General features: G+C 42.4%; 2 protein-coding genes across 3 annotated transcripts; one reads left to right on the forward strand and one right to left on the reverse strand.

Moving 5' to 3' along the window:
* Window positions 1-1,446: 1,446 nt before the first annotated feature.
* Window positions 1,447-5,780, reverse strand: wdr83os (WD repeat domain 83 opposite strand). Its single transcript, XM_080464789.1, has 4 exons — window positions 5,652-5,780; window positions 4,745-4,850; window positions 4,173-4,270; window positions 1,447-1,660 (listed from the first exon to the last, which is right to left on the reverse strand). Exons 1-4 carry the CDS (start codon window positions 5,699-5,701, stop codon window positions 1,594-1,596), a joined length of 321 nt encoding a protein of 106 aa, XP_080320915.1. The 5' UTR covers window positions 5,702-5,780; the 3' UTR covers window positions 1,447-1,593.
* Window positions 5,781-5,896: 116 nt separating this feature from the next.
* On the forward strand, window positions 5,897-13,029 carry wdr83 (WD repeat domain containing 83). 2 transcript variants are annotated; one of them, XM_080464136.1, is made up of 10 exons: window positions 5,897-5,945; window positions 6,739-6,849; window positions 8,065-8,185; window positions 8,279-8,384; window positions 8,505-8,553; window positions 9,474-9,600; window positions 10,334-10,401; window positions 10,731-10,839; window positions 11,468-11,582; window positions 11,729-13,029. In XM_080464136.1, the coding sequence occupies exons 1-10, from the start codon at window positions 5,942-5,944 to the stop codon at window positions 11,876-11,878; spliced, it is 960 nt and encodes a 319-aa protein (XP_080320262.1). In that variant the 5' UTR covers window positions 5,897-5,941; the 3' UTR covers window positions 11,879-13,029. The 2 variants fall into 2 exon arrangements, with proteins under 2 accessions (XP_080320262.1, XP_080320263.1); XM_080464137.1 differs by having other exon boundaries at window positions 5,911-6,026.
* Window positions 13,030-14,920: the final 1,891 nt, after the last annotated feature.

Below are 14,920 nucleotides of genomic sequence, written 5' to 3' on the forward strand. Positions count from 1 at the left end.
GAGTTACAGGCCACTTAATCAGTCTCACGTCCCGCAGACTCCCTTATCCAACACCATCACACACACACACAGGAAGTTTATGGCCTGGTTGTCAATGGCCGTACCTGGTGAGAAACTACAAACAAGCAACCACAGAGTCTCTTATCGAGGGAACTCACAAGGACTATTAATGAAGTAATGGACGGATAACTTGAAAATTTGAACTGAATTGGAATCAGACACTTGGATTGAATCCTTGAGGGCCGGGTTCGTGTACAAAAGGCAACCGAACATTTACGCCATGTAAATTATGAATCAAGAGACTTTGGTACAATCTGAATGGGAGTCTTTGCCTCTGGTCCTGATTCAGGGAAAGATGGGCAAACCTTTGACGACGTCTGGGCTCAAACAAGCTTTCTCACACTGAAACTTTGACACTTGTTTGGTGATCTGAAATCAACACTAATATGAATTGATAACATACAGTATACAACTGTAACCAACCAAAACAATTTTCTATTACTCCAGCTGCTTATTTAAGTGACCCAATGCACCATCTAGTGGTGCAAATATGTACTGCAAGACAAAGGCCCCATTTACATGAGGTTTCAAAGTGAAAACGCAACATATTTGTGTGTTTGCTTTAGAAAAGTTTCATTTTTACACAGCCAAGTTTTGAAAAAGATTTCCATTTACATGTAAACAGCAGACACGATGAAAACAATGTAGTTCTCATTGTCAGGCCACAGGTTGTGCTTTCACCCGTTCACAAGAAGACGGAGTCAGTGCGTTTTTGAAAAGTTCCAACTTGGGAGCTGTTTTAAAAGACCCCAAGCACTGTTGCTGTGTGAACAGACACCCAAAACGTAATGAAACTTCCCCATTTTCACTTGAAAATGTTGTGTAAACTGGGCTTAATGAGTCAGGTCAATTTGCCTGGCTTGGCGACTTTGACAGGCATCATCTTTCAGAGTTTCATCTCACTCAAGTGCTTCATATCTATTTTGATTTGTTGGTGAAAGTATTAGCAAAAAATGTAACATGTATATGTCTAAACCGTTTTCTGCTCTAGACCAAAGAGCCACATGGTAAATATTAACACTGCTGAAACCAGCAGAAGTACACAAAGGCAAAAAAGTGAAGCATGTCAAATAGTCAGTTCAAGCCTTTTGATATACATTTTCTACGTCATGGTAAAAACAGTTGATAATCTAAAGATGAAGTGAGATTCACTGTTATAATACACAAGTATTTGTTATTGTTCCAAGACAAATAAAAACCCTCCGTTTTTTTTTTAAAAGACATCTTTATTTATATTATGAAACAGATCATTTGAGCGTTAATGTTTTGACGTTTTACATTAACCAACAGCAGACTTAGTAGTTAAAAACAGAAAAATGAGAACGTCTGATCTTTTCCATCTTGACGCAATATCCTTGTTAATGTCCCCCTCTGTCTGTTTTCTCCTTCTATCTCGTGATCTTCCTTTCTGTCTCTGCTTTTCCTCATAGATGACCAGGGGATGGGTTTGGGTGGGGGTGGGGCAGGTCAATCAGCTGTCCCGTCACCCCACTCCAGCGGCTACAATTCACTTCCCTCGTTATTGGCTGCTGGTTACCATGGCGGCGACATTGGCTGTGGGTTCTGGAGGTAAGACATCACCACCGCTGAGATGGACAGCCTGTAAACAACAGGGAAAGAAATGGAATCAAGTTTTCATCGTGACCGCATTTAATCAAACTCTTGTCCAGAAGTGTATTTGCCAAATTCTAAAAGGCAAAAATGATGCGGAAATGCAACTTTTTTTGAAAACATTCCAATTCAGTCTTCTTGGAATCGGAGGAAACTCAACTTTTCTTGAAAGGCTATTGTCGCATATGCACACCACAGCCGTAGTAAACAGTCGTTCTACTCATGCGTGAGTAGATGGACAATAACAACGTTTGCCTCCAGAGTGTCAAGACTCCCAGTCAATATTCTCCTGGGACGTGGTAGTTTTATAGTCGACAGTCACCCAGAATAACAATCTGACTCCGTTTTCTGTCCATTTCAATGTCCGTGTACGAGTCATTGTTAATGTTTATAGCATATGGTTGTTGTTTACCGCACCAAATAGTGGCCCAACATGAAAATGACATCGTCCTTCGCGTTTCTTTGTGAATGCGAAATCTGGAATGAAAACTCAAAAATGAAGCGTTTTCACATGAAATGTTGTCGTGTAAACTGCTGTGCTTAATATTGCATCAAGAGAACTGAACAAGTTGGATAACTTGCGGACTTTAGTAGATGCCACAAAAATGTTGCATTTTTTCAAACCAGATTCTGTCTGAAGTACAGCAGGCAGCTCCGTGGAGAATTCCCCCTCCAACACGTGTGAAGCCAGCTTCACCCGATCAGCTCAATGACATGCCTGCCCTCCACGCCTCATTTATCCTGTGGAGGCACTCACCTTTGTTTAATAACACACGGATACTCGGATTGTATCTTGGCTCCAGACCCAACGTCCTAAAACTGGCCTTGAACCACTTACTACACACACTCCGGGCCGGTGCATTAGGTTCACAGACTGATTTGCTGAGCGCGACGTTTTAGCGTTGCTAAACTAGGAGTGGCTGCAGCTCACCTTATAATACAAACTCATCTAGACGTTGGAGCAGAAGGTTTTCCCCTCATTGTAAATCTGTCTGTGAAGCCTGGACGAGTGCCCCGGGCCCACGGCGGGGCTCTTTTTTTTTTATAAGCGAATGCATCACTCAGAGAGGTTGCTCACTTAAAAGCTTTTGGACATTAGAGTCGGCTCGTCTGGAGTCCCAATAAGAGGCAGAGGCAAGGTTTAACCTCCAGTGTTTAAAATGCATGAGGCTCAGACTCGATGTAAACCACATTGGCTTACAGTTAAGTGGAGATGGAGATTTTACAGCATAACGAACGTGGACAAAATTAATTTAAATGTACAGAAGAAAACTGAAAACTAGGGATGCACCGAAAACCGATACTGCACCGGACATGTGAAAGTTCCCCGGTGAGTTTTACGTGACATCATCCGTCAGAGACGTCAGCAGCGGGTAGACAAGAGAGGACGAGCATTTTGGAGATTCTTTGATATTAATGAGAATGACAAAAGTAAAAGACCGTAAATTATGTTCTGGCAAAATATCAAGAGGAGCTGAAAGCTGGTTCCTGCAACAGTCACCAAGGACATTGGGTTTCATGCTAAACATGATTTAAGTAGGACTGAGCCACTCAAACAGCGAGCTCGGTCCCTCAGTCTACATCGGGGAGTGCACTCAATAGCGTACTGTAGACACAATAGTATCCTGGAGCCTTCAAGGCTGTTGGAGGTGGACGTATTGCCGACTCAGAGGCTGTGCAGATGTGATTCGCAGCAACACATAGTCCTCACTTGTGTATGGATTATGATTAGTTTTAATAGCATTTAATAAGTACTCCTATCGGTACTCAGTATCGGCAAGTAGCTAAGGGTTAGTGCTCGTACTCGTCCTTTAAAAAAGTGGTACAGATGCATCCATAATATATAAAACTCATGACAAAGAAACAATGACTTGGTTTGGATACTTTATTTAAGAGAACTTTATTTGCAAAAACCAAGCTGAAGAGTCAGTCCTGCTGCCTCAGTGGTGAGAGACATTTGAGACTGAAACATCTCTCACCAATACCAGATAAAGTTCACACAGATCCTCTGGGAACATTGTCGCCATGTTTCAAAATGAAGGATTTCACTAGATTCACGTTAGCCCCTCCCACTGACTTTGATTCATGAAGTACAACACCAGACCACTGAAAAATTATGTAAGTTTTTTTTCACATAAAATGAAATGGTATTTTCATGAATTTATTGCATATTTAATGATACATTTATGTATTTAATTCCAAATGTAATTAATTAATGGCACATTTAAGTATTTATTTAATGGTGTATTTATATATTTAATTTTGGCACATTTGGTTCTCCAAAAAATGTGAGGTGGAATTTAAAAATGTGCGCGTATAAAAGCAATAACGGCATCATTTCCCCACTTCAACCAAAGTCACTGTCGTAGATGAAGACATTTTAACACCAGTATCCTTAAAGCCTAAAATCAAACAGCTGTGCAGGGTACGTTTGGCAGGGGTTTCAAACGTGTGCACTCACATCCAGCTGCTACTGGGACAGATGGGAGCGCTGTACTCACATGAAGCTGCTCATCATCTGTTTGGTGTCCTCTGAGCTTCTGGAGTTTGCAAAGCTGATGAAAGAGCAGTAGACTGCAATCCAAGCACACCACTTCAGCTGAAACACACACACACACACACACACACACACACACACACACACACACACACACACACACACACACACACACACACACACACACACACACACACACACACACACACACACACACACACACACACACACACACACACACACACACACACACACACACACACACACACACACACAAGCATTGAGAGGATCAGAAAGACTGAACCTGCGTAGTTTTTTTTTTTTTTTGATAAATGTAAAACAGAAAATCAAATGAAAGTCATTCATAGAAAATCCATCAAGGCCCAGCTTGCTTCTCCTTCTCCTTTGTTTGGCTCATTGTGTCCTTTGTGCTGAAAGTCAGCAGCTTGTCCTTCATTCCTCCATCTGAAAGGTGGTTTCACCTCTAATCTCCTAAATGGAGTGAACGGGACGGACCAAGGTTTCCCATCTAATGTAGGCACATGTAGAAACCGGCTTCATGTGTGCGGAAGTCACCTTGAGCATCAGGCCACACATGCTGAAGACCATGCCGAGCAGGTTCATGTAGTCGGGGGTGGGGTCCTCCAGTGTGGGGTTGGTCTCAGTGCTGGGAGGTTTGTACCTGTCACATGACAAATTCAAATCAACCAAACTTGCAATGTAGAGTCTCTCCTAAGACCTTTGCATTTAATAAAGACTATTGTTGGTTCAGGCCACCCTGGACCATGTCTCTCTCCTATAAATATGTCTTAAAATTAAAGTTTTGTATTTGGTACTATAGAAATAAAATTGAATTGATAATCTGATGGCAGACTCCTTCCAAGGTCATAACAGACACAGAAAAACCCTGTCATTTCAGATTCTCTGGCATGTTTCTCCTGTTATAACTATATTCAGGCATACGATTTTCTTGTATTTACTGAATGAATGTCTCAATGAGTTAGACAGTTTCTATGTCTAAGTTCAGGTGTAGATGTAGTAATTCCTGCATGCATTAGGTGGGTTTAAGTAAGAGCTATTACTCTTTCATTGGAAAATGATCCAGGACAGTCATAAAGACTACAATTTAGATGAAATAACTTGACCAAATAAGCAGAGTTTGTTTTCTTTCCTTGAAAGCCTGATAAATATCACAGACTCTTAACTTACAGAGTTTCAGGTTGTAATTCTGCACAATAAGTAACACTCAGCCATGGAAAAGCCCATTGGCAAGATCACAAATGTAAATGGGGACATCATAAACAGCAAAAACAAAGAAAACATCGGCATAATACCCGTTTATAATCCTTGAGTGAGATGAATTAATACTCACTGCTAAACCACCACGCTAATGCTAATCCCTTCAAACTGAGCTAACAGTCGCTAAATGAAACAATCTACACGAAAAAAAACAAATTTTCCAAACAAAAATACATTTACAAACCTCAAAATCTTGTTCTGCCTCCTCGGGTCTGTCATATTGTTAGTAGACATGCTTTAAAGTCGCGTTTTCAATCAAATTGTATAATTTAAAGTCCAGTGAGTGCTAACACTCAGCTGAATAGCAGCGGCGAACCGGAAGAAAAAAGAGGAAGCGGACGGTGTTTCAAATTAAAAGCTTTGGGTACTTCAAGGCATAGGTTCAAATGCCATAACAAACTGAGTAAAACCATTTTGAACTTTTAGCTTGAAATGACTAGTTTCTTCCGGCTATGGAACAACATGGAGAAATGAATGGGTAAATGGAGTCGTTGATTATTGCTTTAACTTCAGCAGAAACCGATGTGACACCTCTCTGAGGTTTTACTGCAACCATCAGGTTCGTTGAAGTTTTTTTTAAATGTTTTAATATTTGATCACTTCAGGAAGCACAAAGTTAACAAAGTTACTGTCGAAGTAACCACGTTCAAGACTACTGGTACAGACATAAATTCATCTAAAACAGACAAATGTATCATTCGCATACAGAAGTAGACGAACTTTTATCACATGCATGTAGAAGTAGGCACACATTTATCAGAAACAGACATACATGTTTCACTTACATATAAAATAGACGTGTATTTATCACATAAATACAAAATAGACATAAACTCATCAGAAATTGCCATAAATGTATCATATATACACAGAGGTGGTTATAGGTGTATCAGAAATAGACACAAATTTATCACATATCCTAAAACATAATATACACAGTTCTATTACTTACATAAATTTAGCTTCTTGTGGAAGCTAAGGCATTCACTCACATCAACGTTAAATGCACCTAAGTGAATAGTAGTTTAAGTCAAGACACAGTCGTCGTCTTGTACAAAGTATTTAAGGAATTTCAGGTTTATATCCTTGATACCGCAATGTCTGGTGAAAATCTCATGTCAGTAGCACCCTGATAAATATATTTACTGAGGAAAATATTGATGTGTTCAATAGTTAATTTATCTGCTGTATAAGTATACTCGTTGTTTTTACAACAGAATTAACTGGAATCTGAAGGTTCGATTAATCAGTTTGACTGTTTTCCTACATAGGTCATACGATGGCGTTTCCTGAGCCCAGACCTCAGGCTCCTCAGCTTCCTCAACATCTCCTGCAGACCATCGACTGTCGCCAAGGACCCGTCAGGGCGGTCCGCTTTAACGGTGCGCTGCATGGAAATCCTTCATTGGGAACTTAGAACTTCATATGCTGGAAGAAACTGAAGAAGAACACACAATAATGTTGTAGAACTGTCGTAACAAGTCGTTGAAATGGTCAAAAAAAGATTAGAAACACTCTTTCTGGGAACATCTCGCTCTCTGTAGAGGCGTCTTGAAAACTCAAGTCTTTTAACCAGAAGATACAGACCTAAAGAAAAATTATTTCCACATTACAAGACCAAAAATAGGCAGCGAAAGATACTTTGCCAGCACATGATTTAATGGTAAACACAACATCTTAGGCCCACTTACACGGCAACATTTTCATTTAAAAATGCAAAACTCTTGCTTATAAAAGCTTATTGCAAATGGCTCCAAAGGTGTAACTTTTTGAAAACAACCAACAATACCATCTCATGGCCTGGCATGCTAACTACCTAATTTTCAGCGTTTGTGCCGTTTCACCATAAATGGACATTGTTTTCAAAATGAAACTGAAACGAAAACACAAAAACGATGCCTTTTCACTTGAAACATTTTCATGTTAACAGGGCCTTAGGGCCGATTCATACTCCAGAAGAACAAGAATAAATTTCGAAGAAATTAGGTTCGGCTGTGCCAACCATGTGGGCCGATGGATGTCTTTGTCGCACTGCCGAAACTTTGGCACTGCCGTGTGCTCCACATCCATTTTCCAGCCCTGGAATCAGTTTTTAATCACGTTTAGCATGTAACCTCATTACTGTATGAGCCTCGCAGCTCGTTAACATGTCAGAGGGCGGGGTTACGTGATGCGCCTGAACGCATCACTCAAAGCTGTCAGCTCCTGCAGTTAAAACCGGACCAACATCGCGGCTCCGACACAAACTTTCTCTTTTGTTACTGAAACAGTTCAGTGAAATGTATTTCTGAAAACATTTCAAATGAGAAATAAGTTGTGCAGTGGAAAAGTTAAAACGCTGCTTCACAGAAGTGTGCCTGCCGTGAGGGGGCGTGGCCTGCGAGTTCGACAGCTTTTTCTCAGAGTGTGAACTTTCCTGCCGAACAAGCAATTTTTTGTGGGCAGCTGGCTGACGTCACAACCAAACTTCTGTTCTTCTTCTTATGGGTTCTTACGGGAGTGTGCAGGGTCCTCCAGTGTGGCGGATTGCCGCTTCCTGAGTAATCTATCCATGGTGAGTCATCCTAATCTCGTCTTCTTTCTCCCTCCCTGTTCAGCCGACGGGAACTACCTGCTCTCCTGTGGGGCTGACAAGTCTTTAAAGCTGTGGAGCGTGAGCAGCGGGACCCTGCTGAAGACGTACAGCGGACACGGCTATGAAGTTCTGGATGCTGACGGGTGAGATGAGTGTGACGGCTGTGAAGTAAGAAGACTCTTAACAAAGGAAAAGTCCTTTCCTTCAAGGAATAACTGTGTTATTTGTTTCCACAGTTCCTATGACAACTGTCACATCTGCTCCTGCAGCTCAGACAAGTCGGTGATTCTGTGGGACGTGGGAACAGGACAGGTCACACGCAAGCTCAGAGGCCACGCCGGGGTCTGCTGTTACTCTTATTACTTACTGATTTATTGTTTGTTGAGTCTCCAGTTTTGATCTGTTTACATCTTTGTGCTTCTATTTCGTGTGTTCCTATTAATTATTTTCTCACTTTTCTAGAAAGTCAACTGTGTGCAGTTCAATGAAGAGGCAACCATCATCTTATCTGGTAAGCTGTGATACGCCGATCAGCCATAACATTATGACAAATAAAATAAAATATAAAAAAAATTTATTCTGTAGTTCCCATTTTTGTCACTAAACAACCCCGACTGCATGGACTCCACCAGACCCCTGAAGATCATTTAAGTCCTGCAACATGCAAGGTGGTGCCTCTACTGGTGACCGTTTTACAGATTCACTGCCTTCTCTGCCTTGGCTCACTTCTGATCGACCGCTGTAGACTGGGAACTTGGAGCAGAACCTGCAGTGATTCAGTCGTCTATCCACACATTTGCCACTTATCAAACTCAGTCAATTCAGTCAATATAATCTTTACTGCAGACACAGGTCCATATAAAACAAGAACATACAAGTACATACAAGTAGAAAGTTAAAAACAATTAATAAATAATAAAAGATACAACATGATAAACTGCATATAATTATTTTTTTTATTTTAAAGTGATTTTTTTTTTAAATGCAATTGTTACACAAATATCATACAAATCTGCATGTTAAAAACGTTTACAGACTATTGCACCAATGTCGTCTCAGTTTAGAGGTAAATCTGTAGCAGCTTTTCAATGGGCTGACTCGGATTTGACGATGTGGTTTTCAAACTCGTCCAGTCGAGTCAGCCGTCTTAGTCAGGCCTCACATGTTGGCATACTAGAGGACACCATCAATTGATGCGTAAATATATCCTGCTTCCAACACATCAAATTTGAATATAAAATGTTCACTTGCTGAATGATAAACGGCGAGCAGTGGCTGAGCTGTGTGTAACACACTTTCCGCCTCTGTGTACTTTGCTGATGTGAAAACACGCATCGGATATGTGACGACTTTGACTTTATTGGTAATTTTTTTCTTTAATCATCAGATTCAAAGTGTTCGTTAAAACCTAATACTATCGTGTGCACACAGGGTCCATTGATGGGACAGTGCGTTGCTGGGACACGCGGTCCAGACGATACGAGCCCATCCAGGTTCTGGACGACGCTCGAGACAGCGTCAGCAGCATCAAGGTGGAAAAGCACGAGCTGCTCACCGGGTGAGAAACAGACAAGTTTGGTTCAGCAGCGAAAGCTCAGAAAACCACCGTAAAATGTATTATTGATTACTCTTTTTCATGCATCGTTTTTGTCTCAGTCAAGTAGTTTTGCGTTTACACGAAAAGGTCCTGAAAACGATGTCTGTTTACACGGAAACACACAGAAACGTCAAAAACGTCGTAGTTTTCATGTTGGGCCACTAGTGGGCGCTGTTGTTCTGTTTTTGTCATGAAATCACACATGCGCAGAGAACAAAACACTACAAATATTAACAATGGCAAGTACCTGGACGTTCGTCTGATTGCTGTTCTGGATAACTCTCGATTATAAAACTACCGAGTCCCAGGAGACCATGGACTGAGAGTCATGACACTCTGGAGGCTGCCATTGTTGTTAATGTCCATCTTACAACAGTCGTGGTGCGTGCGCAGGAGCAGCATTTCCTCCGTTTCCACGGAGACGGAGTTGGAGCATTTTCAAAAAGTTCTAGCTTGGGAGCCGTTTTCACAAAGTGGAGTTTTCGCCGTCGTCGTGTAAAGCGACTCCAAAACACAATGAGGGTTTTCAGTTTTCACTGAAAGCGTCACTGCAGAAAGCATCTCCTGTTAGCCGGGAGTGTCAAACATCAGGCCCGCGGGGCAAAACCGGCCCGCGGGGCAAAACCGGCCCGCGGAAGGCTCCAATCCAGCCAAACCACCAAGCTGATGGGGTCCATGTTCTCCTTGTGTTCAGGTCGGTGGACGGCAGAGTGAGACGCTACGACCTGAGGATGGGACAGATGCATGTGGACTTCATCAACAGTTAGTCGCCTCTTTTACAGTCTTTAGAGCAGGAGTGTCGGACCGATTTTAGTCGAGGAGCCACAAACAGCACGATTGCATCTCGAGTGGGCCGAGTGTCATACTAGTGTCACGATTACCTTTAATTGTAAACTGAAAGGTTTTTCTTTGTTGTGGTGCAGAGTTGACGTGATGGAAATGTCTCTGTTTTCACAAAGTAATTATTACTGAAAATTACTACAATCGCAACAAAAAGCAGATTTTAATGAAACCTCTTGAGACAAAATACAGTGAAACTCAAAAATCTGTGTCTGTATGTGTCCGTGTGTCTGTGTGTGTTTTTTTTCCAGGTCCTATCACCTGTGTGTGTTTTAGTCAGGACGGTCAGTGCACCCTCAGCTCCAGTTTGGACTCCACCGTCAGACTTCTGGATAAAAGCACGGGGGAAATGCTGGGAGAGTGAGTCTCCTATCCGACTGGCACTCACTCACCATCCATTCATTTAGCTCACCTGGTTAATCCTGGAGCGATTATAGGAGGCAGATTAGAGAGATTGTCTCTGCAGGTATTTGACAAAAGACTGTGGACAGACAAGGTTCTCAATGGACATTAATTTATCACTACATACTCTAAACTTAATTAAGACTCTCTAAAGTCTCACAACTTCACTCTAAATACATTTAAGGCTAAAATATTTAAAAAGAACATTTTCATTTCCTGGACACACTAACCAACTTCAGTTGGGTTTCACAAATAAAATAACCTAGAGCTATTCATTTGGAAGTCAACGTCTCTAATGATTACAATTAATACACTGAACTTTTCTTTTTGCTGTCATTTTCTATGAGCTGAACTCAAAGATCTCAGACTTTTTTCTGTGTATCTAAAAGGCCTATTTCTCTCAACTATTATTCATAAATCTGTCTAAAACTGTAAAGCTACATCCACACTAAGTAAACTAGCTTTACTGTGTGAACGAACACTCTCAGGCACTGTTAACACACCTTGCTTCATTCTAATGACACTATCACAGAATTCACGAATGTTCTTGTGTGTTATTCTGATAATAATACTTGTTCGTTCCTAGATACACTGGACATAAGATGAAGGGCTACAAGCTGGACTGCTGCCTGTCCAGCAAAGACACTCACGTCCTGAGCTGTTCAGAGGACGGACACGTTTACTTCTGGGACCTGGTGGAGGTCGGTACACAATCGGCTGTGGCTCATGTGGTGGAGTGGCTCGACTCCAACCCCAACTTTTGTGGGCAGGACTGCGTTAGCCGTCGAAGTTGGTCGGAACAGGAAAGTTCAAGATCGTTCTCCGTCTCTCTTTCTCTCCGTTCCAGGGCTCGTTGTCCTTGAAGTTGCCCGTGGGGAAGGCGGTTGTCCAATCACTGGCTTTCCACCCGACAGAGGCCTGCCTCCTCACAGCCATGGAGGGGTGTGTTCAGGTGTGGGGGGCGGAGGAGACACAGGAGGAAGCGATGGCCACGTAGAGAGGACGGAAAAACTGTGAAGAGAGGACGCTGCTGTCTTTGATCCTGGAACCACAGAGGCTGGGAAAGCTGGCAGACCCGGTGTTTTAAGCTTCAGCGCGCAAAAAGAGGAGATCCTCCTGGGATTAGCAGGGATTATTCAGGGGAAATGATTTCTTTTCATCCCACTTTGCTACAATGATAGATTGTGCAGGTGTTGGGTCATTCATACTGTAAGTATTAAAGGGATCAAACTCGAGACCAACAAATTGTCACAGGAGGGACAAAGTTGACTTTATTTTTGGCTCAAATTAGTAGATTTAGCAAATTACTGGATGTATGCCTACTAATTGTGTTTTTTTTTTTCATTGGAGCTATTATTGAAGACAACACAAGAGTTACAAGACACCATAAATACTGAGCTTTGGCTCACAGATAGATGGACTAAAACACAACATTCTTATTAAAATAAACCTTTGTTGTAAAAAGAAAAAGTGTACCTAAGTGATGGAAATCTTTTGTATGTATTCTCACAATTTCAACATTTTTATACAAAAAACACCTTCAATAAAATTGTCAAATTACATCACATCATGTCTATTTCCGACTCCAATGAAACTCCCAAGAATCTCCTGTTGTGTGCAAGTTTGTTTATTTCTTATTTTATTTTATCAAGCACATCAAAAAAAAAATACCACAAATCAAAATAAGTTAATCATCATGACCAAGGAAATCAAATAAATAAATAACTTATCTTACATAAATACATGTTCATATTTGTGGCTGTAAAAGGTTTGACTGGAATGGATCTTGCAGCTTTGTACACATGAAACTTCATCTTTAAATAAATACGTGTCAGAAAATGATCAAGTCAATGTAGGGCGGGGTTGTAAAACAATAATCCAGTGGGCCAGAACAGGTCCATAAGAGGCTCCAATCCGATCGCCAAACCGTCAAGGAAATTGTAAGGATTTTCAAGAAACCATTGATATTTTTTTTTAAAGCAAATTTCTTAAGAGCGATGGGCACGACACTGAGACCCAAGATGAGAATACTGTGATGCTGCCAAACTGGCATTAGTCTCAAAGCCATGTTGTCAGAGAGGTTCTTTGGACATTTCACTGTATTTTGTACCAGAAAGTTTCATTAAAATTGGCTCTATGTTGAGATTGTAATCATTTTTGGTACTCATTGTTTGAAAGTATCAACATCTTCAACACATGTACTCTGCACCACAACAAAGAAGAAGTTTAAATTTAAGGGTTATTGTGGCACTATTTTACCAGTCCGGCCCACTCGAGATGAAATTCGGCTTTAATTGGCTCCTGAACTCAGTTTGACATCCCTGATGTAGAATCATGTTCACTTTTACACTTCGCCACCGTTCTCAGATATTTCAGAAAAATCAACACACAAAGCTTTCAATTTTCATGAAGGAATCTAAATAAGCTCTCGCTTAATGCCCTGCACATTATTAATGCCGATAACAGATCAAACTCTTCTTTAAGGCGCTGAGGTTTTCACAAACAACGTTGTCTGGTCATACAGTCCGAGCTCTCCACGCTCTCACCCCCCTGGTCTAGTCCACGCAGCTGCAGCCGGCCGCCGACAGCTTCTCCACCTTGTGCCAGCGGTGCGAATTGTCCAGGAATGCGATGTCCTCGTGGTGCGTGGGCCTGCAGCAGGGCGCACTGTGCCACAGCTCGCCGGGTGCCGGGTGTGGGAGCGTCCCGCCAAGCAGCAGGTTGGAGAGGGCCAGGTCGTGGTTGGAGCGGACGTGGGGACACGTCCCACCGCAGTACTTAAATAGGACGGTCTCGTCCGAGTCGTAGCCCAGCCCGAGGTCCCGGACCTGCAGCAGGACGGAGCGCAGGCCACACGGGGCGGCCTCGGTGGAGCGGCGGCGCCGGACCCGGACTGGAAGGACGGGGTCCGGAGGTGGACGTGATCCCGAAGCCTCTGTTTGACTCTCTTCTGCTGCCTCAGACATGTGCGCAGAGGCTGTTTCCTGTCGCTGATCTGGAAAAGACAGACAAACACGTGAGCTCTATATTCACATAAATTACATTCCCCACAAAAGGTCACAGGTCAGAAGCATCCTGTCAACCATGACTTACCAATCAAAGATCGGAGCCAGTGGCCCTCTCCGCTCTGCACGCAGTAAAGAATCACCACCAGCTTCAACAGGGACCTCATCGCTTGCATGTCTGCGTTTCGTGAAACCAGACTGAACAGCGTCTGCGGGTGCGAGTGATGCTCAAGACGCAGACGAGTCACCACCTCCAATATATAGCCCTTGGAGATAAAGGGGGGTGAAAGGGATGAGACGAGGAGGTGTAGATGGGAGACAGACACTAACCCGTTACTTGCCAACAGGCTATCGTGCTCACCTGAGGCTTGACAGGGAGCGTAGGAGGGCAGGCGGGCGCTTGACCCAGAATTTGTCCTGTTGGGATTATCTAATTGATGTAAATCACTCCTTTTATTGTCGAGTTTCCTCCAGATGTTTTTCCACAGGACGCTATCAAAATGGACTCGCCAAAGATTTGGGGATTCTTAAAAATACCTCGTCAGGAGTGGACAGTGTCGTCATTTTGAAGACACTGTGTAATAAATGAGTCAGTGGAAAAAGTGTCACAAAAGTGATCCATGCAAGAAGTCTGTGGGAATAAAAGGGCAGGCCTTCAGTCTGTTCAGATTTCTGTGCTTTACTCCATCCGAACGTTACCTCAAACACCTAAATACCAACATTAAACGGAGGCTATAATTAGAATACAACGGGACCTGTATCAGCAGACATTCCACAATGGGCGACTCGTCTTGATCTGGTCCATAAATTGAGGGATTTCCTCTGCAATGTGGGGCTGACATGTAGAATATGTAGAATATGCATTATGTAACAGGCATAGGGCCTGACCAGACTCTGAGTGGAATTTGGAGTTTGCATGAAAGTGCATATTTGAACCCTACTTTCACCATCCGTGCACAGCGCTGACGCCTCATTCCCTTTTCACAAAGCAACGTTATTCGGCATGAAACAAACACAAGTTGCCAAACAACTGG

The sequence above is a fragment of the Lipophrys pholis genome (assembly GCF_963383615.2).
Source record: "Lipophrys pholis genome assembly, chromosome: 5".
Taxonomy (NCBI): domain Eukaryota; kingdom Metazoa; phylum Chordata; class Actinopteri; order Blenniiformes; family Blenniidae; genus Lipophrys; species Lipophrys pholis.